Source organism: Labrus bergylta, chromosome 2, assembly GCF_963930695.1.
Source record: "Labrus bergylta chromosome 2, fLabBer1.1, whole genome shotgun sequence".
NCBI classification, from domain to species: domain Eukaryota; kingdom Metazoa; phylum Chordata; class Actinopteri; order Labriformes; family Labridae; genus Labrus; species Labrus bergylta.
Window position 1 is genome coordinate 1,311,552 of NC_089196.1, and position 27,494 is coordinate 1,339,045.

A 27,494-nucleotide genomic window follows, 5' to 3' on the forward strand; every position below is an offset into this window, starting at 1 on the left:
ATTCATAATTTTAGTTGTGTTTGAACCAACACAAACAGTTTCCATTAAATGAGCAGAATCTCTCTTAAAGAGATAAAATGTCTTCAGCTCATCTCCATCTGGTTTTCCCGCTGGGTATGTGAACTGCTGTAAATAGTGAATGACCGGGATGGATCAGGTCTGTGACGGCTCTGTTGTAGCAGGAGCCTGCGCAGTGTGTGCTGGGTGACACTTGGGTGCAGCAGCTCCACCAGAGAAGGAAGCGGAGTTTCCGGCTGTTTGAAGCGGAGTGAGAGGACTGCTGACGCCGCGAATCCCCGAGATAAACGCCGCCGGCTGGGGGGGGCTGATAATTTCTAGCATTGGTAGTGGTCGTTTGCTTTCACACCGCGGAATCTGGGGGTCTGTTTCTTATTATTACAAGCCCAGGGGGTCGGTCAGAAAACCAAGCAAAGAAGCGGCACAAGGCGGGGGGAGCCACCAGCTACCGGCATGGCCAGGGACTACGATTACCTCTTCAAGCTGCTCATCATCGGGGACAGCGGTAAGGCGACACCGGGGATGTGGGACGGGAAGTAGGCCTCGGTCTTCTTTTCTGACAAGGTGTAGAAGAAGAAATAGAGCAGTGTGTTCCCGGCGTGGGTCTACATTAGTTTAACTTGGTGATTTTGTAATTTGAATATGATTGGTGAGTTGTACACGTCCGCCATGTTATTGTGGCGTTGACAGGGCGGAGGTTGTGTGTCCGGGCGGTGCATGTCAGCCGATCAGGCCGGATATCGCACCCAGTCTCTGTCTCAGAACACATTTCTGACGTCTTTTCACTTGGCTGATACTTTAATTTGAGCACTACAACAAAACACACTCTGTGACCATCATGTCTGCACAAGCCGGCCTCCCACACTCCTCTAATTTGGCCTTATTTGTTTTTATTCTCATGTGTTAGCTTGGTTAGCTAGCTGCAAGTTATGCTAGCATTACTTTTAGACTCAGTTATTTCGCTTCATATTGACTAAATGAAGAAAGATGCGGTTATTCCTATCAGCTAAGGTATGTTTGCATGCGCTGATGTTGGTTAACTTTGTTGCACGTAGTTAAGACCAATAAGTCAAGTTATTGAAATGCATTTTGCTATTTAGCTGGCTAGCATGTTAGTGCTAGCTGCTATATAGTGGAGGAATGCTGTACTGCAGTCCAGCTAAACAGGGTACACTGATACAAGTCCTTATTATTTACAGTCTGTGGTAGTATGTCGTGTAGTGTCACATTGAATGGACTTGAGCTTGTACAGTTATTTTCTAACCTTCTGACTCCACAAAGCACTTTTACACACTGATGGTAGAGGCTGCTGAGTAAAGAGTCCGTCAGTATTAACTCATCCATTCATGCACACACGTTAATACTGATGGACTCTATACTCAGCAGCCTCTACCATCAGTGTGTGAAGGCGTAGGTGTGACCTGCGGTGTGAAGGTGCCTAGAGTAGTCAGAAGACAATAAAACACTTTACAAGTCCATGTACCGTTTACCTTTTACAATGACCTCAGCCGGGAGAGCTTTCTTCATTGGCAGTGATTGATCATTCATTGACAGGCCTGACTCTGGAACGAGCCTATCAGCTGTCTGCTCACAGTAACGACTTAATCACAGCAGGCCCTTCACTGTCGCTCACACAGACGCCAGTGTCTCCACAGCTGAAGCATGTCAGTACTATACTGCAGTGCCACACAGAGATGATTTAGAAAGATGCTGTCTGCTCATGTGCAGCTGCATGTAGACAGATGTGTTGTTAGAGGACTTTGTATAAATGGATCTCTGAGGCCCACTGTGGCTGAGTTTGAATATTTAGCTGCAGTTGTTGATCTCGTGGTCTGTCATAGTCACACATGCATGTGAAAAGCAGTTTGACTCAGTAACATACAATCCTGTGAAAAGATTCAGGCCCTAAAGGTGGAAATGGGAAGGTCATGCAGCGTTTCATCGCTGACACCTTGAGGAAATAATACTCTCAGTCCTGACTGCAGGAAGGCGCTCACTATTAAAGATTCTCAAGTACAAAAAAGACAATGATCTGTCTTTGAAGCTTTGGTTATTGTCTGTTTGAATCGAACTCTGTAGCATCAAGCCAACAGGAACCTGAGAGCTTTCATGTTCGGACCAATCAGGCATGAGGCGACAATAACACAAGAGTTGAGACCCACCCAAGGCAGGGCCGCAGATTAACTTCACTCTCAGCTTATTGTTTATTTGGATCCCCATTAGCCACTACCTAAGTAGTGACTACTCTTCCTGGGGTCCACTCATACAAACATGAATTTAAAATCCACACAAAATAAATTATAAAAACAACAAAGTCCAAGACGGAACAGAAAAAGACCAAAATAGAAATAAATGGCAGCACAATAACAGGCAAAGTACTCAATCATCTATGCAATCAATAAATACAGTGTTGGACAAATCTTGTAATTATTTTCCTACTTAAAACACAGCAGAGTAACTAAACAATGACATACAAGACAAACACACATATACACACTATACATATAAATTCTACACTTATTATCAAACATTGATAATTAGCTGCAGCACAATAAATCATGGTTAAAGTCACAGTACTGGTCCCTCTTATTTGTCTTTTTTTTTTAAATGTTTGGTCTGATTCCTCTGCTCCATCCTCTCCCGTCACCTGGCTGTTATTTGTCAGACAGAACTGTTTATCATCCGTGGTTATTTTAGGAACCATGATATATTTGCTCGGTCACATGTCTTGCCGCTGATGCTCTGATACAGGTTTTTTTTTTTTACAACTGTTTGTTCTACTATTGTCCTGACTAAGCTCGGTAAGGCATCATCTAAATGCTCACGATGAGCGTGTAGGGTGCAGCCACAGCACCAAATCTGTCAGTACACAGGAATTACAGCGAGTGTTTCGGTTGATTTCTTGTATCTGTTTTGTAGCTGTTGTGTGGTTTTTCACTCTTGGGTGACTCAAGTTTCATATGAGAAACTAAAGCTGAGCAGAAAGTGGAAAGTTTATGATGTACAGAAAGTCTGACGTTTCGCTTTAAACAAATCAAAATGTCTGAGGTAAATACACATAAAGAATGTTTCTTCTGTATTGTAAACTTGTTCGATGTGTTTGATGTCGTTCTCTTCCGGGGTCCTTCTCTAAACCTCATCCTGTTCTTGTTTCCTCTTCAGGGGTGGGGAAGAGCAGTCTCCTCCTGCGATTTGCAGACAACACATTTTCAGGTGAGTGCTTCTCCCCTCCACTCAGTAGCATCATTGTTGTGGTGGTTGTCGTTTGTTCGTCTTAACCTGATTTTTCTGCTTGTCTGCGTGTTTGCAGGTAGCTACATCACCACAATTGGTGTCGACTTTAAGATCCGAACAGTTGAGATCAACGGGGAGAAGGTGAAGCTACAGATCTGGGATACAGCAGGACAGGAGCGCTTCCGCACAATCACATCCACGTGAGTAGACCCACACACAGGCTTTGTTTGTGATCTCTTTATTTTCTTCACAGCATTAGAAGTTGAAACCCGGAACGGTTCCTTGTGGTCTTCAAATGAGGTTTTATGTAGGAAGCAGTTTGTGGACTTCTTGAATGAGTTGGTGCTGCTCTGTGAAACTGGGTGGAATTCCCCACAGACTAATTACAGGTTTGAGAGCGAGGCCCTTTGGTCACGTACTGCAGGGCTAAATGACGGCGTGTCTTTACCCTGTTGAGCGTGCGTGGTGTGTGTCACACTGCTGTACCTCCATGTACCTCCGGGTTTGGATAACTTTGGGCCCTTGTTTCTGTAAACTATCCTCTATGTGTTATCTCCGTGCTCTGTGGAGATGGATCAGTGTCAGGGAACTGGTCCACCTACCAGTGAAGTCTAGCCTCAGATGGGGGCCTCATGCCCGAAGCTACAATGAAGACTTTTAAAGTTCCAGATCAATGTGAGATACAGATTTCAAAGGCCTGTCCTTCCTGAAGTATGTTTAAATGTTTTACCTGTTATCAGGGATGTTGAGATCACATGCTCGGTTTATAGCTGCCCAGCTTGCTGAAAGATTTTTAGAGGTCAAGTCCTGACTAAAGGTTTGCCCCCTCATGCATGCTGTCTGTTATTGGTAGTTTATGCTCATCTATTCCTGTTTACTAAGTAAAAACACACACACATGCTGGCTCATCACTTCTGAACATTGAGATGACTACATAACATTTCAAAGTAGACAACGATCAGTGACTTAAAGGTCCAGTCAGTGAGATGTGTAGTGAGGTAAATGATAAAGCTATCTTACTATCTGATCAGACATTAATGAAACATGCTATGTTGAAGTGCTGACTTCTCTGACAACAATGCAGCAGCCAGTATGTCCTCCTTCTAACTTTAGATTCTGCTCCTGAATGATCTGGATTTGTTTGGACCAGAGAAGGTAGGAGGTTTTAAGACACACCCCCACACGGCCGTGGAGACATTCACTGAATAAAAATGGTTCATATCTTTGATTCCATCCAATGGAGGAATGAAGGAAATAAAACTGACTGTGAGTCACTGTATTTTGACGCAGGGCCGTTTGAATTTGAGCGTTTTAGAGCGTGCTTTAATGAACGTGGGGATAAGATTGTTTATTGCAGTTATTCTGGCATGGATAATCGTGGTATGAATAGTCCCATCATGCCTATTGGGGACACGTTCAATCAACACCAAATCCCCACATTGTCATGGGAGGCAGAAACACTGACACAGATACACACAGGACGCCTGACAAAAGGTTCTTTGTGTCTGTTTGGCAAGTGCAAGTACACTGGGGCTGCTCCCTCTCTGGGGCAGAGTCTGAAAGTTTGCTGCAGATTTACAGTCCTGTAGCCTCGCTTTGATTCAGGTGTATGTGTGTGTCGAGATCTACCTCTCCCTGTTGGACATCAACACCAGAAGTAGGAAGAGCCACAAAACTATGTAAAAAAGTGATGAAATGTCGCTCTAGAGGTGGATTATGTTGAGCTGTTCGCTTTGTTAAAGTGGGCTGTAGGTGATGAGGACAGCTGGCTTTTTCTTCACATGATGAACTAGGATTTCATTATTGAACTAAAAGAACCTCTTTTCAGCCATGGAACACAAAGTTACAGACGGAGAGACAAAGTAGGATTTACAAAAATCACTGAAATTTGGATTTAAAGAAAACTTTCTATGAGTTAGTAGTTCAAGTCGAGCTAAAACATGACATCCTTTACAATCTGCTGCCAGGTCTTTCATTGTACATTTAAAAACCTTTAGGGACTCCAGCTCCGTGAGCTTTGAGTCGTTCTGCAACAGATTCCAGGCTGAGGGTGCAAAACACCCAGAAGACCTGTTCCTACTTTCTGTCCGAGCGTTTGGGACAGAGAGCATGAAGAGGTCCTGATGAATACTGTCTGGTACTTTCCTGCCTGATAGAAACACAGAGGTAGTGTGGGAGCAGACCAAGAACTGCCTTATATATATATAAGTGTAGCAGCCTGCAGGGTCGCCAGAGCACGCCATCCTACCTGATAGTACAACTCACCATGAGTCAGAGCTTTGAGTTTGTTAGGCTGCATACACGGAGACACAGAGCAGAGGCGTGCATGTACAGAACATCACCAGAGTCCATCACGGGTTCAAAAAAGTTTCAGATGTTCTTCTCAACTCTTCATAAAAAGGCCTTTAATCCTCCCCTCCTCCCAAGGATCGACCACACTTCATCACTGTTTGGTGTGTCATCTCTTTATGTTATATGTAAGTCAAAGCTAACAGTAACTTATAAACATGTGACCTAAAGGCTCTTTTCACAGAGAGCAGGTCCGTCACTGTGTGCCAAACAGTCTCCTTTATCCAATGAGACGGCCTCCACCATAGCCTCAATGCAGAGGGATCGGTGCTGATCACTGGAGAAGTGCTAGAATAGCTTTTCTACTTCCCAACAACACTCACTTTGACTAAAAGACAAACTGGAGTGGGAAACTGGTTTTTCAGGTTTTGAGAGGTCCATGCTCTGACAATGGGAGGGAGTCTTTCAGAGATCATAGATATCACACAAACCTCGACAGCGGCAGTTTTGACCATGCAAATAATACTCTGACCAAAGAATGGAGAGCACATACCTCATGGTCCTGAACTCTCCCTGCAGGAGCTGCATGTGACAACGTTTACTTCACAAACAGTTTATCTGTGTGTTAGTGAGACGTCATCCTGCAGGCCCCTTAAGCTTGAAGTCAGAGCTGAGGTTTGAACACTGCTCGTAAAGACGTCCAGAGCTTTCTGAGGGAGGCGTGTTGATGATGTCACAGAAGACAGCCAATAGAGTGCCGGCTGTTTATTTATCTCCTTTCAGATACACTCTTTCATGAACATTGCAGACACACCAAATCCATATTTCTCTCTAAAACATGAACCCTGAGTTTGACTCTGTGTCTGTACCTGTGCTTGTCCAGGTACTACAGAGGAACACATGGGGTCATAGTGGTGTACGACGTCACGAGCGCAGAGTCCTTTGTCAATGTGAAACGATGGCTACATGAAATCAACCAGAACTGTGACGACGTGTGCCGAATATTAGGTGAGTGCACCTGTCACCCAGGACTCCTTTAGATTAAAAGAAAACAAGATTCCAGCTTCCTGTCCCCTTACCTCTCATCCATTTCCTGTTTTCAGTGGGAAACAAAAATGACGACCCGAACTCCAAGGTGGTGGAGACGACTGACGCGCAGAAGTTTGCAGAGCAGATGGGGATCAACCTGTTTGAGACGAGTGCAAAAGAGAACATCAACGTTGAAGAGGTAACTCGTTGTCCCTGTGTGTCTGACTCATTGTTCATGTGTTTGTGTGGAGCAGCATGTCCGGTATGCAGCAGCTCAGCTGAAGTCCTGAATTAAGAAGCATGCTCGAATAATCTGTGAGACCTGCTCATCGGTCAGCTGTCTCACCCTGTCTCACTCTGTCTCACCCTGTCTCACCCTGTCTCACCCTGTCTCACCCTGTCTCACCCTGTCTCAGTCTGTCTCACCCTGTCTCAGTCTGTCTCAGTCTGTCTCACCCTGTCTCACCCTGTCTCACCCTGTCTCAGTCTGTCTCACCCTGTCTCACCCTGTCTCAGTCTGTCTCACCCTGTCTCAGTCTGTCTCAGTCTGTCTCACCCTGTCTCAGTCTGTCTCACCCTGTCTCAGTCTGTCTCAGTCTGTCTCACCCTGTCTCACTCTGTCTCAGTCTGTCTCAGTCTGTCTCACCCTGTCTCAGTCTGTCTCACCCTGTCTCACCCTGTCTCAGTCTGTCTCACCCTGTCTCAGTCTGTCTCACCCTGTCTCACCCTGTCTCAGTCTGTGTCATTCTGTCTCACCCTGTCTCAGTCTGTCTCACCCTGTCTCACCCTGTCTCACCCTGTCTCAGTCTGTCTCACCCTGTCTCACCCTGTCTCAGTCTGTCTCAGTCTGTCTCACCCTGTCTCACCCTGTCTCACCCTGTCTCAGTCTGTCTCACCCTGTCTCACCCTGTCTCAGTCTGTCTCACCCTGTCTCACCCTGTCTCAGTCTGTCTCAGTCTGTCTCACCCTGTCTCACCCTGTCTCACCCTGTCTCAGTCTGTCTCAGTCTGTCTCAGTCTGTCTCACCCTGTCTCAGTCTGTCTCAGTCTGTCTCACCCTGTCTCAGTCTGTCTCAGTCTGTCTCACCCTGTCTCACCCTGTCTCACTCTGTCTCACCCTGTCTCAGTCTGTCTCACCCTGTCTCAGTCTGTCTCAGTCTGTCTCACCCTGTCTCACCCTGTCTCACTCTGTCTCACTCTGTCTCACTCTGTCTCACATTCTCATATTCTCATGGCCTTACTCTTCATATGATTTCTCAGTGGATCAGGTACCTTAAAATCTGGTGTATAGGACATCTATCTTTTCATCTAAAAAATTGGCTGCATCCTGTACACCAGTGCGACCAGTATAAAATAATGAGGCATGTACTGTCATCACCGTCAGTGCAAAGAGCCACACAGCTGCACAGAAACTACATGTTGTCGATTTCCCTGAACACAAATCATCACGCAGGAAGACGCTTTTAACATTTTTTCTCCTCCAAATCCGACTGCGACTTATATTCTGGATTTTACAGTAATTGTGTATTTTAATAGTTTTCTAAATTTTACAGACCAATTTGTCCAATTTATAAAAGTTCATAAGCCCATCTTCAGATCTTCAAACTGGAAACAGAGTTTTATTTGTCAGAAGCAAACTTCCTCCAAAGCTCACACACACATGTTGAATCCCGGGTCTCTTCTCATGTTGAGGCTTCTTCACTACTTTCCCTCGTTTTCTATGCTAAGCTAAGCTAAATGGCTGGTGGCTGTAGAGTCAAATAGACTGACAATGAATGCAGTATCAGTCCCCTCGTCTGTTCAGGTTGAATGATAGCTGATTTGACATCTCAAACTGTTTTTATTTTGACCTTTGAGGAAGTCAAAGAAAAACAATGTGCATCTTTTTTTTTAGAAGTTGTGACTGATTGTTTGTGTTTATTCTGTCCTCACCCTGCAGATGTTCAACTGCATCACAGAGCTAGTGCTAAGAGCCAAGAAGGAGGTGCTGGCCAAGCAGCAGCAGCAGCAACAAAACGACGTGGTCAAACTCACCCGGAACAGTAAACGGAAGAAGAAGTGCTGCTAGCGGCCTCCAAGCCCCCCCCCCCCCCCCCCCCCACCAAAGGCCCGCGGCGTATATTCTTGACACAAGCATACACACAAGATGGGACTCAGAGCTTCTAAATTAAAGAGCAGATAAAGATTTAATAAATATACAGAGAAAGATTAAAAAAAAAAAAAAAAATACAAAACGTCCCCTTTGGACAAAGTCATCATGAAGACTTGGAACGTGTACAGATTTATTTGACACCAGATCGACTTTTATTTGGGATTCAGCAGACGACCACGATTGACCTGAAGTCCTTCACGGATCTGCAAGCTGACAACCATCCGCCATATTGGTCCAATTATTCTCCATAAACGCCCCACATTCTTCATGAGAGTCTCCCCCCTCTGCACACGGGACAGCTGAGTGCGAGGATGAGGAAGGAGGACTCACCGTATCCGGACTTCTTTGTTGATCTCTCGTTTTTGTTTTGGACAGGCGTGGTGGCCGCTGTGCTTTGCAGCGAGACGTTTGTTTTGAGACGGTTGTCTGAGGTTTCATCACCATCAGACTCCTGTTTTCTTCCAGCCGACACGGAGACATCCTGAACTACTAGTTTGTGTTTCATTTGACTTCAAGGGGAAAAATCAAAGATGATGATTGGTAGACGACCTTCAGCAGCGGATGCAATGGACCGACCTGATCACCTCTGTTTTGTTTTCTTCTTTTGTCAATATTTTGCCAAGCTTTGCACCTCTTCCTTTCTAACATCCAGTAGTGTTGAGCCACATTAATCCATCATCTGTTTCTCCTTTCTGACTTTTTTTATGTTTAAAGTGCAGCAGAGCAGTCGACCCGCTCTGTTCACTGCAGTCTTACTGTGTTCACACTTAGCTTTTAAACCTTTTCCTCCTATTCCTTTTTTTTTTTAATGACACTGCCAACATCATAAAGAATATATGAAGAGCTCAGTGGAGGATCTCATTGGACTTGTTGCCATAGTGGCCCCTGGTTTGCCCAGCGGCAGGAAGAATCAGGATCTGATGGGACAATGTTGAGTCCTCAGGAAGCGCTCAGGGCTGCCCTCCTTCTCCTCTCCCTAATCCTTTGTTTTTCTGCAGACTCTTTCTTTCTACCCCGTTAACGCTCCCAGCATTCCAGCACCTCTCATGGGGGATGGACTCACCTGTCATGGGGGATGGACTCACCTCTCATGGGGGATGGACTCACCTGTCATGGGGGATGGACTCACCTCTCATGGGGGTTGGACTCACCTGTCACGTCGACGGTCTATCAAGGGGCTCATGGACTCTCACTGTAACCCGTAGCAGACTGGAACCTGCCCTTCCTTTAGAGCATGTAACACGTTGTGAAGGGGTTTGTAGGAGGACTGTATGTTCTCAGCTTGCAGAATATTTGTAACAGTTGACTAATGTCAAAGTCTGATGTCATGTTATCTGTTGCTTTTCTGTATAAACCCCCCCCCCCCCCCCCCACTTCCTGGCTTACATGTAAACTAGAGAGTTACCTGACCGTGTTTTTGGCATCCATGATGAGAGTGTGAAAGACGGTGGGACGGGTAATTTAAGACCAAATGGGGGGTGAAGTAAATCCCTAGATTCCAATGTTCAGGCTGGAGCTCCATTGTCTCTCCATGTGACCGTTACCAAGACAACGTACTGTGTCCTTTACCGACGACTATCGTTGTGTTTAAATGGAGAGAGCTGCACGTGTTGCTAACGTTTCTTTTCCACTTTCTGGACTCCCTGATGGAAACGTTCACACATCCTGATTAGTTTTCATTACGTGTATGTACATAAATATATTTGTGTGTTTATATTCAATATCCAAACATACACACATAATTAGCACACCGAACTGTGCATGTGTTGGACATGCCTGTGTGCTGTGTTTGAACACACACCTGTCAGCTGTGGTTGCTGTACACTGGAGAAAAAGAGATGTACTATTCCTTTTTTCCCGACATGAATTAAATCAGTAATCGACATTTTAAAGGAATAAATCTTTGACACATACTGACCTCTCTCGTGTCAGTGCTTTGAGGCTCGGTCTTAACTTTGTTTTAAACCTGTGTCTTTGATTTCTGTGAATAAACTTGTATGGGAGGAAGTGTGCACCGTTCTTTGGAGAGTGTTCTACTGCTGCTGCGTGTCTTTGACTTCTCAGAGTTAAATAATGTTCAGTAAGCCGAGTTAAAATCAAAGTAATGAACCACGACTGTGTGGTATTCTTTCTTGTTAAGTCGATAGAAACAGGAAGGAGAAAGCTTTAAATGGTCTTGAGCTTGTGTATTTCTTTTCCAGTCTTTTGACTACTCAAAGCTCACACCTCAAGTCACACCTACACATTCACACACTGATGGTAGAGGCCGCATCACCCACTCTCATCTGACTTTATCCGCTGCCCTGTCCCCTCAAAGGCATGAAAAGCCTTTTTTAATCGATAAACCAAATCATGCATGTTATGTTTTGTGCTAGCTGGTTATGTTAGCATTAAGCTAAGCCTGAAGGCTCACAGGGAAACATGGCTGCTCCGGCTTCTCTCCATCACTGCACATTCAGAAAACAGGACCATAACAATCAGTTGAAGTGACTGTTTGATTATTTTATTATACACTTTAAAAATATGTACAAAAGACTATAAACAGCGGTGTTGAAATGGTGAACACTTTCCACGAACAGGAGGCCGTTATATGGTCATTCTTTCACGCAGTAAGGCAGACAAACGGGGAAATAAGAAGAAGCATGTTCATCACGACTGAATGGAAAACAACATGACACGTCAGAGCACACTGGTACGGTACATATTCACTTTTTTACAGACCACCTGTCGGCTAATATGCGAGTCAGTCGGGCTCAAACAAAACACTTGTTTAAAAAGTGGCCCCGCCCTCCTGTCATCCACGCCGTCTACTGATTGTGATACAGTGCTGACTGCACACCTCACCCTAAGAAGCATCCGAGTCGTTCTTCAGATACTCAAAATGTTAGGAGTTAAGCGTGTTAATAATTTCACTACCAGGAACTTTCTCCCGCTCTCTCTCTGACTCTGTCCTGTCTATAAAATAAAGGCATAAAATAAAATGGATTCATGAAGCCACTTTAAGAAAAGAAGCGGGAGAAGTAATAGTCAAAGTTCCTTTAGTGACAGTTTTTTTTTCAAACACTGAGCAGTCGTGGACGACTTCTCTCCGGGTTCTGTGTCCGCTGATCCCCCGGAGACTTCTGAGCGACTGTAGAGACAGAGATGAGCGCACTGGCCTTGATTAGCGCCGCAGTGAAGTGTTTTGATTTATGATGTCAGGATGTTTGGAAAACATCTTAGTCCTGCTTTTTTTTTTTTTTTTTTTTTTTTTAAACCATTAAGGCTGAAATCTTTACACAGGCCGCAGTGTGTCAGGAGAGGGATCAGAGCGAGCGTCCCTCGGAGGCTGAGGTCACTGCATGCCAAACCACTGTTCCTGATCGGCCCACTGCGCCGCTTCACTGTCGCTGCCCTCCAAGTCTCCGTCCTCTCCACTGCCCTCCATGTCATCACCGTCCAGCTCCACGGTGGCATCCGTGGGACTTTCTTCCTTCTCCATCTTCTGCATGCCTTCTAAAGACTTCTGGTCATTTGGATCCAGGCTTCAGGGAGAGAACGAGAAAACATCGATTTTAAATCCTCATTCTCCTTACAGGTACACAATCTCAAAGTTTAAGAGTGAAAAACAGTCTCACCTTAGCGCTATACTGTACTGATCCATGGCTTCTTGGTAATCATTGACGGCCACCAAGAAATCTCCCAGCATCCTGTGCAGGACACAGTCACTCTGATTGGCCAGGGCGTTCCGGAGGAGAGCGATCCCTTCTTCATATTTCTGCTCCCGACCTTTACGAGACAACAGAAACATTTTCATTAGCAGCTGCTTATCCATTTTGAATCTTACTGAATAGACGATGATTGCTGGTTGATGCAGCGGCCGTACGTACTGAGCAGTTCAGCCTTTTTGACCACGGCTTTGGTGTAGTCCGGTCTCTGGGCAAGGGCTTTGTCCAGCAGGGTTTTGGCTTTCTCCTGAGTCACGGGGTCTTCCAGGCACACCGTGGCGAGGATGGTCAGAGTCTGTGCGTTGGCCCCCAGGGTTTTATAAATGTTATTGGCCATCCCCATGGCTTCTCGAATCCCATTGGATGCCAGGTAACAGTCGATGAGTCCTGCAAACGGACAGTTTTAATATTAAGAAGTCGTGCTGGCTGAAGTCATACAGATCACTAAAGACAGAACAAACCTTCATAGCAGTCGAGTCGGCAGGGGGCCAGGCGCATAGCCTCTCTGAAGTGGATGATGGCCTCTTGAACGCGCCCCATGTTTCTCAGTGCTGCCCCCTTAAGGAGGAGGGCCTGCACGCTGTTGCTGTTCAGCTGGATGGCCTTGGCTCCCAGGTAGAGGGCTCGGGAGTAGCGCTTGCTGTAAAAGCTGTGACAACTGAATGACAAAAAAATATTTAAAAGACTACAAAAAAAAGGTGGCAGGCAGGGATATGTGAGAGCAACAATACAGCTATTTATTTTAGCATTGTGTTCAAAGAGACTCACCCAGAGATCACCCAGGGTTCTGCATGCTGGTCTGAAATATTAAACAATCGACCACCAAGGACTTCCACATCCTCCAAGTGTCCTTCACGGGCCATCAGGTAGCCATAGACATCCATTCCTGCAAGTGCATACAACAAATCTAACATTAGAGGCGGGGTTGGTCATTTCCTCCAGATCTACTTTTTCAGATTTTGGTGTAAATTGTCTTTAGGTCCTGACAGAAATTAATAACTCATGTTCTCTGAAAAAGAAACAAAGAAAATCCATCATCTGTATCAGGTGTAAGTCTGTAAAAACTTTGACCAATGTCTGCACGAGGTACCAATCTGATGAACCAATCAGATGCCTCCCTGTCTCCCTGCTCGCTCTCTACCTCTTGCGTGCTCTAGCTCACACTCAAAGAGCCTCACTGATGACTTTAGGAGTTTATACTGTGAGTTTACTTACCGCTGAATGAGACATGAGACATGGGTTGCAGACGAAGAACTTTCAAAATCATGCTAGTTTCAGAAAATGACCGACCCTGCCTTTAAAGATGGGGCCCGTATACTGTGAAGGGGTTTCTTTCACTAAACCCAGATAGAAGAGATCACACTGCATCCTCCACCAGATAGTTCAGAACTGAAGAAGTCTTTCGGAGGAGGAGAGGTGATCTTCAACCAAGCTTTGAATTTACCCTGACCTGGATGACTGAGAACTAGTGCTGGCCGATATATCGTGAAGTTTGATTCGATATTTAATTAATGCTTGATATGGAAAAGGGAACATAGATTTTATTTTTTAAACTACTTCAAAGTTTTCTTGCAAGATTTCCGCGGCAGCGCTTGTTGCTCGGAGACGAAAGGACGGAGGAGACTCCACTCCTGCCACTGAGTAGCCTAGCTCTTATAAGTGACCAACACGGAGGAGAAAGATGCGAGCGAGGCCAAATTACTCCAAAAAAGGGCACATAACGCAGGGCTTGACATTATAACTGGCCCGGATGAATGATTGACAGAGTCCAGCTGATTGCATGTTCAGCTGGCGACTTCACTGCTGTCCCTCCCGCGAGCGCGCTCGCTACACTCGAGTTGTTCACTCGCACACAGATTTTAGTATAACGGATTTAAAACCATCATATCCCAACAAAAGCCGAGCCAAAATCAGCATTCAAAGAATAGAAATCACCGGAAGAGTCGAGAGTGACGGCATGACAAAAACAGAACGGAAAAAGGTTTGAGCCACAGTGACAGACAGCTGGAGGAGCTGGAACACGTTACAGTTAAAGACTAGATCCTGGTAAAGATAAAAGTTATTCACAAAACATCTTAGCCCTTAAGAGAGCTCCTAAAGTTCTAAAGAACTCCTAAAGATCTAAGGATGAAGAGTTTCTCACAGAGAAGAAAGAAGGAGAGATTCCAGATCTATCACAGCCTCATATTAATATCAGATTAAGTAGACTCTTACAGTTACCAGCATGGTGAATAAACATCAGCACATAAATAGAAGAAAAATACACAATATTTTTTATAATTAGAGCTCAATTGATTAAATACAAGTTGTAATTGACTTTTGCATCAGAATGGTTCAAGAGTAAATTGGTGACTGTTATTTTTCAAATCAAAAGTAATGTTCCTGGGCCGGCGGTTACAAAGGTCAGGCCAGTGATATATTTTTTTTATACAGTGGAGTTTCAGTTTTATAGGCTACATTTATAAACTTTAATACGATAAATATCGAGTCATATCGAATATCGACATTAGGCAAAAAAATATTGTGATATCAAATTTAGGCCATATCGCCCAGCACTACTGAGAACCTCCACAGACATCATGCTACCCGCTCACACAAAGCTGGTGATCGACTTTATAAATCAACGCAGAGTTCCTATGAGCCAATATACGGTAACCAATCACAATCATGAGCCAGTCTGCTGTCTTAAAAGCCTCATATTTAACCAACTCTGAGCAAACTATAGTCGATTAAAAGATATAAAGGAAGTTAATCACACAGACTACTACAGACTCGTATCACACAGCAGGGAGAACGACTGTTCAAATCATACTCATTCTATCACTTTCCCATCGTTGGTTCACCTCTTTCTCCTGAGCAATGAATGAATGGATGCGGCTTGTATACATGTTTAGACTTCATATTTCAGCTGCAGACCCAATGGTAACAAACAGAGCAGCATGGAGCCAATAGGTTCATCTGCAGCCTACCTTTGATGAGGTACGGATCGAGCATCTGGGCCTGTTCAAACTTAAGGATGGCGTTCTTGGTGTCACCAGCCCTGAAGTAGACGTCAGCCAGGCTCACCAGGAGGTCCACGTTATCCCGCAACAGAGACTTCTTCTCAAGAGAGCTGAGAGCAGGAGAAGGGGGGGCAGGGTCAGGTATTATAAACTAGTGTGTAAAAAGAACCTGTATGAATACAAACAGACTGCTCAGCTCACCAGATGGTGTTGATGGCTCTCTGGTTGTCCCCTGCATGAATGAAGGCGTACGCTTTGACCCAGACAGAGAGCCAGTCCAGGTTGGGGATACTCTGGATCACATCCATGGTCATGGACGCCACTTCAGCCCCTTTGACTGATAATGACAGAAGACCTGGAGGAAGACGTCCATGAAGAGCTCCTGTGAGCACGTGTTTACATTCACTGAAGAGCATAATAGTGCAGATCGACTCTTGCAGATGAACGTGTCTGAACAGCTTCTACTCGTTTGTGTGACGATACATACCAATGATTGCATCCAGGGCGAGGGGACACTGTCTGAGCACCTCTTTGTAGCTCGTCACTGCAGAACGTTCTTGACCGGCTTTTCTGTACAGGTTAGCTAACATCATGTTGATCTGAAGCATGAAAAAAAATAAAACATGCACTTTGTCAGAATATTCAATTAAAGCTGATTAACTCCAACATGACGACAGCAATGATTGTGTTTGTTTGTATATTATTCAGATTGTTTTATGCAGCAACAGCTTTGTTTACAAGATGCTTACAGATCAGCTCATGGCTCATCTGGTTGCCATGTCACCCCTAACTTCGCTCCCACGTCAAATGTTGGAACTGACACCACTTACTTAAAGGTCACATATCTAAAATCCACTTCTCCATGTTTCTCTGACATTAATATGTGTCTTTAGTCTGTCTACAAACCCCCCAGTGATGAGAAAAGTCCATCCTCTCCGTCTTTTACCTGCTCCACTTTTCAGAAAATGTGTGCTCAAACAGGCCATTTGGAGATTTTCCCTTCATGACATCACAAAGGGCAGTAGCCCCTCCCCCAGCTGGGTGACACTCCCACAGCTAGGTGTTTGTTCTGCCCTCTGAGTCTGCCTTCTCACCATAAATAATAGGACATGGAGTGAGAAAGACAGAGACACCCAAGCCCTTCCAGAGAGGGGGCGTGGTCAGACACCGCTCATTTACATATTTAAAGGTACAGACACAGAAACAGCCTGTTCTGAGCAGGGCTGAAATAGAGGGGTTTATAGAGATGATCAAATACAGGATCAGAGTGGATTTAGAACAAGAAACTTCACACACATGTTTTGAGGAGCTCTGAGAATTATTTAAACTGGTTGAAGAGGAGGAGGATATGTGACCTTTAACAGTTTTGAGGTCTGAAGAAAAGGATGGTATTAGAAGCTGTGAGGTTGGCAGCAAACCTTTGGAGTCCTTTGTCTGGATGGAATCCCATCAAGCACTGCTATGGCATCTTTGTCCAGTTTCAAAATGGTGTAGCATTCAGCTATCTTGTATTTGACCTCAATCTCTGATGGCAGGCTCTGAAAAACGACAGAAACATCAATATCAGTTAAACAGCCCACCTGAATATCGGTGCATTACATCAAGGACTTACAGAAGTAACACACTACGGGTAAAGTGTCCACATGTTAGTTTTTGTAAAGTCTTTATCAAATGAGAGGGCGTGCAAAATAACCTTCACTATTTAAAATTCATAGTTTATGTATTTAAGATACATAATGTCCAACACCAGGAACAGTTCAGTGTCTTCATTTAAAACATTTAAAAAGTGACATTTTCAGACATACCTGTGCCTGTATGTTCGATGCAGCTCCGCCAGCAGACGTACGGACTTTAGACGTTTTGCTGAGCACCTTCTTTTGTTGCAATGCCATACTGTATTTGCAGGCAGCATTACGGTATTCTTTATCATGGAAGATGGCGTCAGCATGGTAAACCAACAGCTGGTACTTCTGGGCCGGCGAGAACAGCTCTCTGGAATTCAAAATAATCTGCATAAGAAATAATAAAAATGCACCCCGGAAAACATCTAGATCATTTTTTCAGAGTGCTCCTGAATTCCTCCTGATCAGGTTGTTCACACATGCACCTCACGGAGAGAGCCCGGACGGGGAAAGGTTAAAAAATCAACACAGAAGTAGCGGACGAAGCATCAGAGTCCTCTACACACAACGCTAAAATGAGAATATTTGAATCACAACCTGAACTAAAGAGTGGAGAAGAACATACTTCCCCTAGGTTGGAGTTGTAGCAGCGGAGGTGAAGTTGAACAATGTTTTAGTGGCGTGCAATTAAAAAAATAATAATAATTCTATAAATTAATTATTTTAGACAAAATAATCAACCACCCTATTCTCATTACCTGGCTCGTGGGTAATGGCAAAAGACAAGAGGAGTCAGAAATTTACCCAAGAAGAAGAATCATTTATTTCAAAACGATGGTCACATTTGAGTCCGTAGCGAAAACTAATAAAATAAGGAGATAAGCTGGAGCCCAGCAGCAGAGGTCGTATTTCATAAAGGGGAAACACTGTAGAGAATACATTTAGAAATATCAGCGCATATCTGCAATAATATTATCTGATACCGATAGTCACTGGATATGCTCATATCGGCTGGAAGATTAATCGCTTGTCTGTACTGGGGACCCCCACTGACCCTACCTGTACAGGGTTAAGGACTCTTGGTGGATAGCGGCCCCCCTGTGGGCAACTTTGGGAACCTCTGAGTTACAGTACTGTCATCCTGCTAAGACTACCATTAGGATTGTTTTTTAAATAACTTAGATAATTTGTCTATATTCAGGCTGATTAATTAAATGTATAATAGTAGTTAGACACGGACGGTGATCGATTATATTAGCGAACAACAATAACGGTTGTTTTTATTATACGAGCATCTGCATACGGCTATGTCCTGGAAGCAACATACTCTTTCTCCCTAACTAAACTCTGAATAAAACAATAATATATATCACATTAATACCAACGTGTTATTGAGCGGGGTGTTTATCGGGACTCTTATAAGTTATATTAGAAGAAGTCTTGATTGTTTTACTTGTTAATGTAAGCTGTTGCGCAGCAGTGATGGAAGCACTCTGCGGGAAATAGACGGAGCCCGGGCTGACAATACTTACGGATTGTTATTACTCATCGTCAGCAACAAACTGCTCAATATCCGGACGTTAGAGTGAAGGCCGGCGGCCGCCATGTCCCGCACATGATCTATTACATTCATGTTGGAGTAATTTGTGGGTTTAGGGTTCAGCTTGAAAGTTTGGGGGCTTGTAAACAGCTAACGTTAGCGCGTCTGATGTATTAAATATGGCGCTGCACGTCCTTCCGCATACTGCTGCCTTCAGGGGCCACTCAGAAGCTCGTTTTTTCTATATCTGCGAAGTCTTCTCAGGAAATCTGCGACTTCGTAATGTTTTTTATTTGCTTACATTGTGTTTAAGAAACGAAAGATTAAATCGTTGTGTGGAAATGAATATAAATGAGATAAGGTCTTCCACGGCTCTTAAAAACACGAGGATATGTTGGCCAACTTATTTTAGATGTTTGAAAACGAAGCTTTGGTTATTTTGTGCAGAAATAACCTATTTCTGATTTAGTTTATTAAAATAACTTTACACAATATCTAATGCACAACTTAACATTTTTTAACAATTTTTGACAGTAACTTTTGATGTTGGAATAATATTTATAAAATGTGCTGCCTTTATTTTAATTTTATATTTGTTTGTGATTTCCCAAATAAATAGCCTAAGTCAGTCTTTAAACATAAGCAGCCAGATAATGAAATCGTCTATTAGGCACATATGTGTAAATTGCCCATGCCTTTATTTTAATTTTATATTTGTTTGTGATTACTGTGTTAGTTTGTGTCTTCTTTCCCCTGTTACACAAAGTCTTTTATCAGCTGGCTGAGGATCTGATGCCCGAAAATTGAAAATTACTCCAAAAAGATGTGACACATGTAATCAAACGGTTTTCATGCAATCATATCATACTCTACCACAGCATCAGAGATATTTTAATGTCTAGATCATTCATGCCTGAAGTATGTCATTATGTGTGAGACAAAATAAGAAAAAAACAAGATATTATTTTATTAAACATAATGCTAGTGACCAGGACAAAACACTGAAAGGTAAGTTTATTTCTATAGCACATTTCAGGCAATAAAATCATTGTCATTTCATTTAAAGAGACACACACACACCAAAACGGAGCGTTCTGAGAGAGCTGGTTTATACAGGGTCACAAACCTCCTCTGGTGCTTGATTCATGTTATATTTTGACCAAAGCACAGCACAGATGTTTCATTTAGACCACAGGGGACTGTTTGAAAAGCTGGAGGAGGGGGATAATATGTCCCCTTTAATATACTAATGGACACTTTCCATAGCAGCCTTCCCCTTGTGGGATCATTAAAGTATATCAGGGTGTGAATGTGTGTGAATGTAACTTTATGAGCCTCCATCAGGGTCATAAACAAACACATTGCAAGCATGCACCCTTTCAAAAATGATGCCTTCAATGTGTTTCTTTATGACCCTGATGGAGGCTGATAAAGTTCATCTTTATCCTACAAATGTTGCTGAAGCTATTTAAGATGGACATTAATCAAGGCCAGATTTTGTTTAAATTAATCTTATTACAATCACAAAAAATACCATGAAGAAAACAATCAGGTTCGGTTCTGGAACAAAATGACTTAGGGTGCATCTGAGATTAAAGGGGGTGACTCTACAGTGACCGGCAACAGCATTGGAAAAATAAGTAGGTGTTTTGGGTCCTGCATGTGGTCCCCGTTGACCATCAGATCATGGACCTAATAAACACGACCTGAGTCACCTTTGTCATTTCAAAGCCTTGATTAAAAAAAAATATATTTTTGTTGTGTCCATTCAATTAGGCGTGCAGAAATGTAATATGAGGGCGCAATAAATCATGTTGTACCCTCGTTGAACCGGGCCTGAGTACCATCATCTAAGTGGTCTGGGATTCGCAAGGACACTAAAGGACTGGTGTCTCAGGTGGATGGATTGTGATGTCCCATATGGATGCAAGACCTCCTGTCGAATATAGCCTCCAGTGATGCATAACAATGAAGGTGCTTTGGTGGGCTGATATCTCAAAACAAATCGTCGCCCTGCTTCAACACAAACAAAAAACCGTCGACGCGGACGCGCATGCGCACAGTGAAATCCAGCAGCTGAACCTTGTGTCAAAACAGAGAGGGGGCATCAGCGGCTACAGCTCGCACAGACTTCAGCTCTATTTACTGGAAGTATTCCTCGACACCGAGTGTTTTTCAGAAACGTCTGCGTACCATGACCGAACAATCAGCATTACTTCTTCGAAAACAACTGGCAGGTAACAAACCACCCAGAATTAAGTGAACAACCGGCTGCCTATACTGCGGCTAGCGTTAGCATATTTTAGCATCGCAGAGCTAATGTTTACGCCATAGACATGAGCTCTAAATGCTAACCAGGCAGCATTAAATGTCCCTGCATCGCTGGTGTGTAATATTTGGATACGCTGCCTTGCTAAGAGAGTAAAGATAAGCAAAATATGTGAAGAATAAAGTGGGTAAAACACTGAATCCCAGCGCTAGCATATGCTAACTGTTAGCAGGTTGGACATTATTTAGCAGACGGAACAAAGGAATAATCAATCCAAGGACTCATCTGCTCTGATGATCACTGTAGCTCTGCTACATGTGTAGACACTGTACGCCTCTAGTGAACTTGTGTTTAAGAAGAAGAGGAAGCTTGTTAACAGTGTGGAGCTCGACACCTCCTTTTAGAAGACAATCTCATGTTTGTCACTGTAACGCTGCTTACACTCAGAGGTGTTATGCAGAGAATTGCATACATGTACACCTCGTAGCACAATGCAAAATATGGCAGACACAATTTCTACACTTGTGGATTTTCAGCCACATTTTAAAATGTTATTGTGCATTTACCCTCACATTTCTTCTGCAGACACTTCAGAGTGAAGCCAGTGGCGATTCTAGAGTATGTTGGGGCTCCAGGCAAAAAAAATAAAAAATTTAGAGGGCCACTCCAACCATCGCTCATTTCCATTATGTCTACCTGTTTCCGGCCGCTTACCCCTCATCCTCTCTTTCTTTTTTCTCTCCCAGACGGATAATTCCTCTTCATTTTCCTTTGGTGACTATTATCATTTTGTGGAGAATGCATGCCACGCTTAGCAGGGCAATGAGAGGTAGTGTTGTTATATGGGGCCCCCTTAAGGAGGGGTCCTCCTGTCATTGCAAAATTTGCACATTTTGAGCCACTGCTGTCATTTAAATTCTGTCAGCCCTTGGGGGCCCCCTACTGGTCTGGGGCCCCAAGCAGTTGCCTGCCCTACCTGCTGACGTTTGCAGGCAACAGCGCCTCTGAGTGAAACACTGTTTGCAGCTCATATTTATGCAGGCTAATGAAAATGTGTTTTCTGTCAAGACTACACAACAATAAAGACACTTAACTTTATTAAGTATTAACTTTACATACTTTGTCATCACAGATCTTCAATAAGACATAATATTAATACTGTTTTCAAACACTTCCGTGAAGTGCATTGCATTCATGTTCATTCATGGGATACATTTCTCAGCATAACACCTGTTTAAAAGAAGAGTACACTCATCTTGCTGTTAAAGCCCGAAGACATGCACACCTAAATATTCTTCTTCTGGCTTTCCGATCTGAGAGGTTTTTGTGACGGCAATGATCAACAAGCAGAGCCCAATAAAAACATGATTACCGAGGACATTAAAATTCATGAACTTCAGAATGAAAAGCGGGTAAAAGTGTTTATTATAAAGTTGAATCTCTCTATTGATTGATTAGTTTTAACATGTGGAAGGTTGTCTCTGGAAAAATAAGACGTGTTATCTTTCTGGATGGGACAGATCGGATCTAATATCGGTATCGGGTCTGATATTGACGTAATTTACATATCGGATAATGGACTTACAGCGCCGGTCGACGTCACACATCAAGAAAGATGGTTTATCGCTTTAAACATTCTCAGCTCGCACAGTATCACTGAATTGTAAGGCCCCGTGTCCACCGTGCACGTTTGTTTATCGTTTGTTAAAAATGAGCAGAGAGCGTATGCACCAGAAAGTGACCACCTGGAGAAAAAGTGCCGCACCCAGCATCTTTTTTTTCAGAGCGCTTCGCCTTTTTTTGTACGGTCACTCTGAGCGCTCAAAAAATAAAATCTTTCAACATTTCAGAAAGGCGCTGTTGACATCACCAGCACTTTTTTCCCTAATGTTTAATGTTCCCCGTAGTTTGCCACCTACAGATCGTGTCTGGTACCCACATCATCTTAGCTCCGTTAGAGGTTAGGGCGCGTCCCATGGATGTAGGCTATAAACTTAAAAAAAAAAAATTGATCATCCTTATTCTGTTCTTTGCAAGAGATTTGTCATTGTTACAAAAGCAACTTTGAACAGCCCTGTTCAGACCGCTGTCTCAAACTGTGATAGTTCCACCCCTGTGACATTTCGCATTCAATGAGGCGTAATAGGGGGACAAAGTTATCCCCCCTCTGTACCATCTTCAGAGGTAGTAACTAGAGCCCGACCGATTAATCGGCCAGCCAATAATATCGGCCCATGTTATCTTAACATAGTGACTATCGGTATCGGCTAATTTTATACCAGATATGCGTCGATATTACTCGATTTATTCACAAGTCAAACAGCATTTCATTTGAGTTTAATTTTATTAAACTAGAAGTTCACCAGCAGAGGGCGCTATACCGATTACAACAAGCTGATGAATGTACATGCTCAGTTACTTTCCAGTTGAGTGATCATCTTGTCTTCATTATAAATATTTTCCACAAGTGTTTGATAACTGAGAGAACTGTTTTATCATTATCGTATGTATTCTCTTCCTAATACCGATATGGGCCCAGAAACATCAGTTGAGCCCTATAAGTAAGAGAGGTGAGGCAGCTTCAGCAGAGGGAGCGCAGCGACGTGTGTGCCCGACTGACTGAAGTGTTTGTGGAGCTCCTGCTGTGCCGTGCTTCCACAACGTTGAAATATAATGTGGATTCACAGAATGGGACATTAATATTACTGCGTCACAGAATCAATATGAATTTTACAAAGCGAGATGACGCATGAGCTTACGCTGGCCACAGACTACATAATTTTCACATTTAAACCGATTTTAAAAACACGGGAGGCCACAGACGTGGTCAGTTTTAACAGATTTTTAGTATTGTAATCTTCTGAACGCACACACTATAGACCTCGTGTCTCCTGATGGAGTTGATGTTTCGGTGAAGCAAAAGGTTACTGCCACTTCCAGACCAGGAGACCACACACACCGTCTGTTTGTAGTAACGATATAACAGACACGAGATCTCACTGAAACTCGCGTCATCAAACGTGATTTCAGAAGAAAGACAAAGATGGAGGCCGATCGATGTCAGCTGGCTGTCCTGCTGTGGGTTCTGTTTTTTTTGCTGCAAAAGGAGAAAAACAATGGGGATTCAGTCCTGGCTTTTAGATGAGGGATTAAGTGCGGCTTTATTTAATTTTCAGCGTGAGCTGAGTGTGTGTTGTCAGTGTAAGCAACATCCGGTTGGTGACACTGGTGGCTGCTGCCGGTACTCAGTGGCAGAACTACCTGGAATCGATCGGGGAGGCTTCGACTCGATCGTGAGCCGTAAAATAATGACACCACACACTTGAAGATAAAATGGATATGTCCAGCAGCCCCCCCTACCCCCAACTCAGGACCGCTCTCTGTGGGCAGCCCCCCCAATCACTCTGACATCTATATGTCAGAGTGATTCAATATTGGTCAATATTGTGAAATAGCTGTCATCTTGTCATTGTCCACTCAGTTGTCTTTAACTCTCTCTTCTGTCCGTCTCTCCAGAGCTCAACAAAAACCCCGTGGAGGGCTTTTCAGCTGGTCTGATAGACGATGATGACATTTATAAATGGGAAGTCGTGATCATCGGTCCTCAAGATACCCTTTTGTAAGTGAGATCTTTCAAACACACGTGTTGATTGAGAGTTTCATGTACATAATTATTAAACGACTCCTCCTTTGTTTGTGTTTTAGTGAAGGAGGGTTCTTCAAGGCGTACCTGACCTTTCCGTATGATTATCCTCTACGACCTCCAAAGATGAAGTTCATCACAGAGATCTGGCACCCAAACGGTAAACACACATATTACACGTCTGGTGATTGAACAGAAACGTCAGCGAGGCTTTGAGGTTTGTTGCACGCTGGCTGCTGCTAAACCGATGCTTCCTGTCTCCACAGTGGCAAAGAACGGAGACGTTTGCATCTCAATTCTGCACGAGCCAGGCGAGGATAAGTTTGGTTATGAGAAGCCTGAGGAGCGCTGGCTTCCGATCCACACGGTAGAGACAATCATGATTAGCGTTATCTCCATGCTAGCAGACCCCAACAGCGACTCGCCAGCTAACGTTGACGCCGCGGTGAGTTCCCCTCCGCTTTCGTTTCCTCTAACCGAACAGCTGGCGGGAACGGAGATTTAGAAAATGTTTTGTTTTTTTTGTTGCTCCTGCAGAAAGAGTGGAGGGAGGACCCAAACGGCGAGTTCAAGAGGAAGGTGGCGCGCTGTGTAAGAAAAAGTCAAGAAATGGCATTTGATTAGGAGTCATCAGCGCGTTCCAGGGTGAGTATGTTGAACTCTTCTGCCAGGTGAGCGCCGCTCGTCAAACTGTACGCACACAAGTAATCGTGTTTTTATATTATTTTGCAGTTAAAGTCGATGCCTTCAGAGGGAAGATTTCAACAAAAGGCTTTTGCACCCCTTGTTTTGCCAGTCAAAGGAAATGGTTGGCGTCAACTTCAACCACGTTTCTGTGAACGGTCGTTTTATTTTTCTTCTTTCTTTCTTTCTCCGCAAGATGAGCCAATTTGAGAACCCTACCAGCGAAATTGAACCTGTTTCCTACCTGGAATTGTATATTTAATGTTATTTATTTTGAAAAATTAATGATGTAAGATATGTCACTACTGTAAATTAACTTGCTTTTTTATCTGCTGCTGAACAGTTTCTACTTTATACCAGGTTTCTTATGCAACTTAGTGGTCAAGATTGTGTCAAAGGAAACGTTAAAACCCATTAGGTCATCACCTCCCGACGTGACACGCACCGCCAGATTAATGTTTAAGGTCGCGTCAGATGATTTCAGCTCCGTTATAGAATCACTGTCACCTTGATGTAGGCCTCACCTCCTCACGGGCTGTTGGTGTTGTCGAGGACGCGGTCGAGAACCTTCAGAGGGACTCACCCCCAATTTCCACATACTCGCGCGTCAGTCCCGCTCACTGCCTCTCTAGTCGATGATCGTGTTTCCACAGCGAGTGTTCAACCAGCGCCACTACACTCAACTCCATTTCAAATACGCTGTCAGTCTATTTTCGATGGAGCTCGCTGCAGGCACGCGTCAAGCTGGACAGAATCGAGCGACCTGGACAGGAAGTCAGACAAAGAAATGCACAGAGCGAGTGTCCGCTGAATTTCAAAATAATATATTAAAAATAATAAAATCCTGATTGTATTTTCCATGATTTTATTGACATTAAACAGGCGCCAAACGAATCATCCTCGTGAAGACAAAGCAACATTGTCTCCTGTCATGTGTGTACAGCTGCTCATGGCTGAAACAGACCCAGATGAGGCAGGGCACACGCCGTCCCACGGAGCAAAACCGTGGCGCTGACGGACCTTGACGTGCACAGAGAATGTGGAAATTGGGGGTTACTCTGTCGACCTTTCCATACAGTCTTTATTTTTTGAGAAAGGCCTCCTGTTAGCATGTGAGTTATGCTGGTGTATGTATAAAACCATAACTCTCAAACCTGCATGACCCCCCCTCAGCAGCTCCGTCATATATCGTTTCCTCGCTGTAGATGTAAATGGAATGGCTTACACGGTGACTTGAGAGTTATCATTTTTGCGTCTCAATCGACTCACACAAGCATAGCTGAAAGGTGACAGGAGGCTTTTAGCCGACGTCTCAGGAGCACACTTCATCGGGTGTTACATTAGCAACCTCCTGACCCCGCCCCCTTAACGCCTGGTCAGTGAAGGTCTCCGTTCATTACTCCGTCTCATGTCTTTTCACACGGCCATTAAAAATCACAGACATCCAAATAGAAGCCGCAGCTGTGCATCCGTTACCTGACATCGGAGCGTACCTCAAGGTGGAAGGACGACGAAGAGGATTGTGGTCGTTTGAGTAGAATCAGGCTCGTCATTCATACCTTGTTGTTGCACATCTGACTTAAATAAGGGCGTTTACGTCTAATTCACTCGTGGGTTCAAAGTAACACTCTTGAGTTCTGATTGGTGCATACTTAGAGTATATCGATCCCTATCACTGGACATGGGTTTTTAATGTTTGATCAACTTAAATCGCCGTTCTGTAAAAATCAAACTTAGCGTTCTGACAGCATCGGACACATCCTGCGTTCAGGTTTTATTTTGAAAAACAGTCTCATGTGGGCGGAGTCTGTGGAAACGTCACGTTAATCGACTGTCGCTGAATATAAAGCCATGATAATGACGTCGACCTCTGAATAATGTTACACAAAGACTTTGAAAAATAAACTAGCTCACCATGTTTGGCGCATGCAATCAGGTTTGACGGGGTTGGGTACGTTACAAAATGAGAATAAGTCAGAACGTTGTGGGGGAATGTGACTGTAGACTCGATGATCACATAACTGCTGTCAACATTACCTTTTTAAGTCAGACTTTTCTAACCTACCATGACCTCCTCTGACCGGTGTTCACTGTATTTGCACAGATTTGGTGCGTTTGAAAATGTCTTTAAGCAATACGCCCTGACAATGGTGTGTCCAGGTAACCCACCCTAACGCCATTTTTTTTTTGTTTGTTTGTTTGTTTTTTTGTTCATTTTGTGTCGATGCAATGTATATTGGACATGATGCTCAATAAAGTGTGTAAACAGAGCGGCCTGTTCTTCTGAATGTGTTTTACATTTTAGA

The 27,494-nt window shown here is 43.8% G+C and overlaps 3 protein-coding genes across 4 annotated transcripts; 2 read left to right on the top strand and 1 right to left on the bottom strand.

Moving 5' to 3' along the window:
• The first annotated feature begins 199 nt into the window (after positions 1-199).
• rab35b (RAB35, member RAS oncogene family b) lies at positions 200-10,733 on the top strand. Its single transcript, XM_020636373.3, has 6 exons — positions 200-523; positions 3,181-3,231; positions 3,329-3,452; positions 6,425-6,549; positions 6,645-6,769; positions 8,509-10,733. Exons 1-6 carry the CDS (start codon positions 472-474, stop codon positions 8,635-8,637), a joined length of 606 nt encoding a protein of 201 aa, XP_020492029.1. The 5' UTR covers positions 200-471; the 3' UTR covers positions 8,638-10,733.
• Positions 10,734-11,202: 469 nt separating this feature from the next.
• anapc7 (anaphase promoting complex subunit 7) lies at positions 11,203-18,780 on the bottom strand. Of its 2 annotated transcripts, none has more exons than XM_020636347.3 (11): positions 18,585-18,780; positions 17,236-17,422; positions 16,849-16,968; positions 15,918-16,029; positions 15,632-15,812; positions 15,398-15,540; positions 13,197-13,314; positions 12,890-13,086; positions 12,591-12,815; positions 12,339-12,489; positions 11,203-12,245 (listed from the first exon to the last, which is right to left on the bottom strand). In XM_020636347.3, the coding sequence occupies exons 1-11, from the start codon at positions 18,683-18,685 to the stop codon at positions 12,056-12,058; spliced, it is 1,725 nt and encodes a 574-aa protein (XP_020492003.1). In that variant the 5' UTR covers positions 18,686-18,780; the 3' UTR covers positions 11,203-12,055. The 2 variants fall into 2 exon arrangements, with proteins under 2 accessions (XP_020492003.1, XP_020492004.1); XM_020636348.3 differs by having other exon boundaries at positions 15,632-15,785; positions 18,585-18,779.
• A 1,875-nt stretch (positions 18,781-20,655) lies between these two features.
• Positions 20,656-27,458, top strand: LOC109985913 (ubiquitin-conjugating enzyme E2 G1). Its single transcript, XM_020636349.3, has 6 exons — positions 20,656-20,829; positions 24,378-24,480; positions 24,567-24,664; positions 24,771-24,949; positions 25,042-25,149; positions 25,237-27,458. Exons 1-5 carry the CDS (start codon positions 20,787-20,789, stop codon positions 25,126-25,128), a joined length of 510 nt encoding a protein of 169 aa, XP_020492005.1. The 5' UTR covers positions 20,656-20,786; the 3' UTR covers positions 25,129-25,149; positions 25,237-27,458.
• The last annotated feature ends 36 nt before the right edge of the window (positions 27,459-27,494 follow it).

Bases quoted from the DNA above. Each gene is read 5' to 3' on its own strand.
- LOC109985913 (XM_020636349.3), top strand. From the start codon at position 20,787: ATGACCGAACAATCAGCATTACTTCTTCGAAAACAACTGGCAG. The intron at 24,665-24,770 runs GTAAACACACAT...CTGTCTCCACAG, and splicing joins AGAGATCTGGCACCCAAACG to TGGCAAAGAACGGAGACGTT. The intron at 24,950-25,041 runs GTGAGTTCCCCT...TTGCTCCTGCAG, and splicing joins CAGCTAACGTTGACGCCGCG to AAAGAGTGGAGGGAGGACCC.
- anapc7 (XM_020636347.3), bottom strand. From the start codon at position 18,685: ATGAATGTAATAGATCATGTGCGGGACATGGCGGCCGCCGGCCTTCAC. The intron at 16,969-17,235 runs GTATGTCTGAAA...GTCGTTTTTCAG, and splicing joins CATCGAACATACAGGCACAG to AGCCTGCCATCAGAGATTGA. The intron at 15,541-15,631 runs GTGAGCTGAGCA...TCCTGCTCTCAG, and splicing joins AGAGCCATCAACACCATCTG to CTCTCTTGAGAAGAAGTCTC.
- rab35b (XM_020636373.3), top strand. From the start codon at position 472: ATGGCCAGGGACTACGATTACCTCTTCAAGCTGCTCATCATCGGGGAC. The intron at 3,232-3,328 runs GTGAGTGCTTCT...GCGTGTTTGCAG, and splicing joins TGCAGACAACACATTTTCAG to GTAGCTACATCACCACAATT. The intron at 3,453-6,424 runs GTGAGTAGACCC...GTGCTTGTCCAG, and splicing joins TTCCGCACAATCACATCCAC to GTACTACAGAGGAACACATG.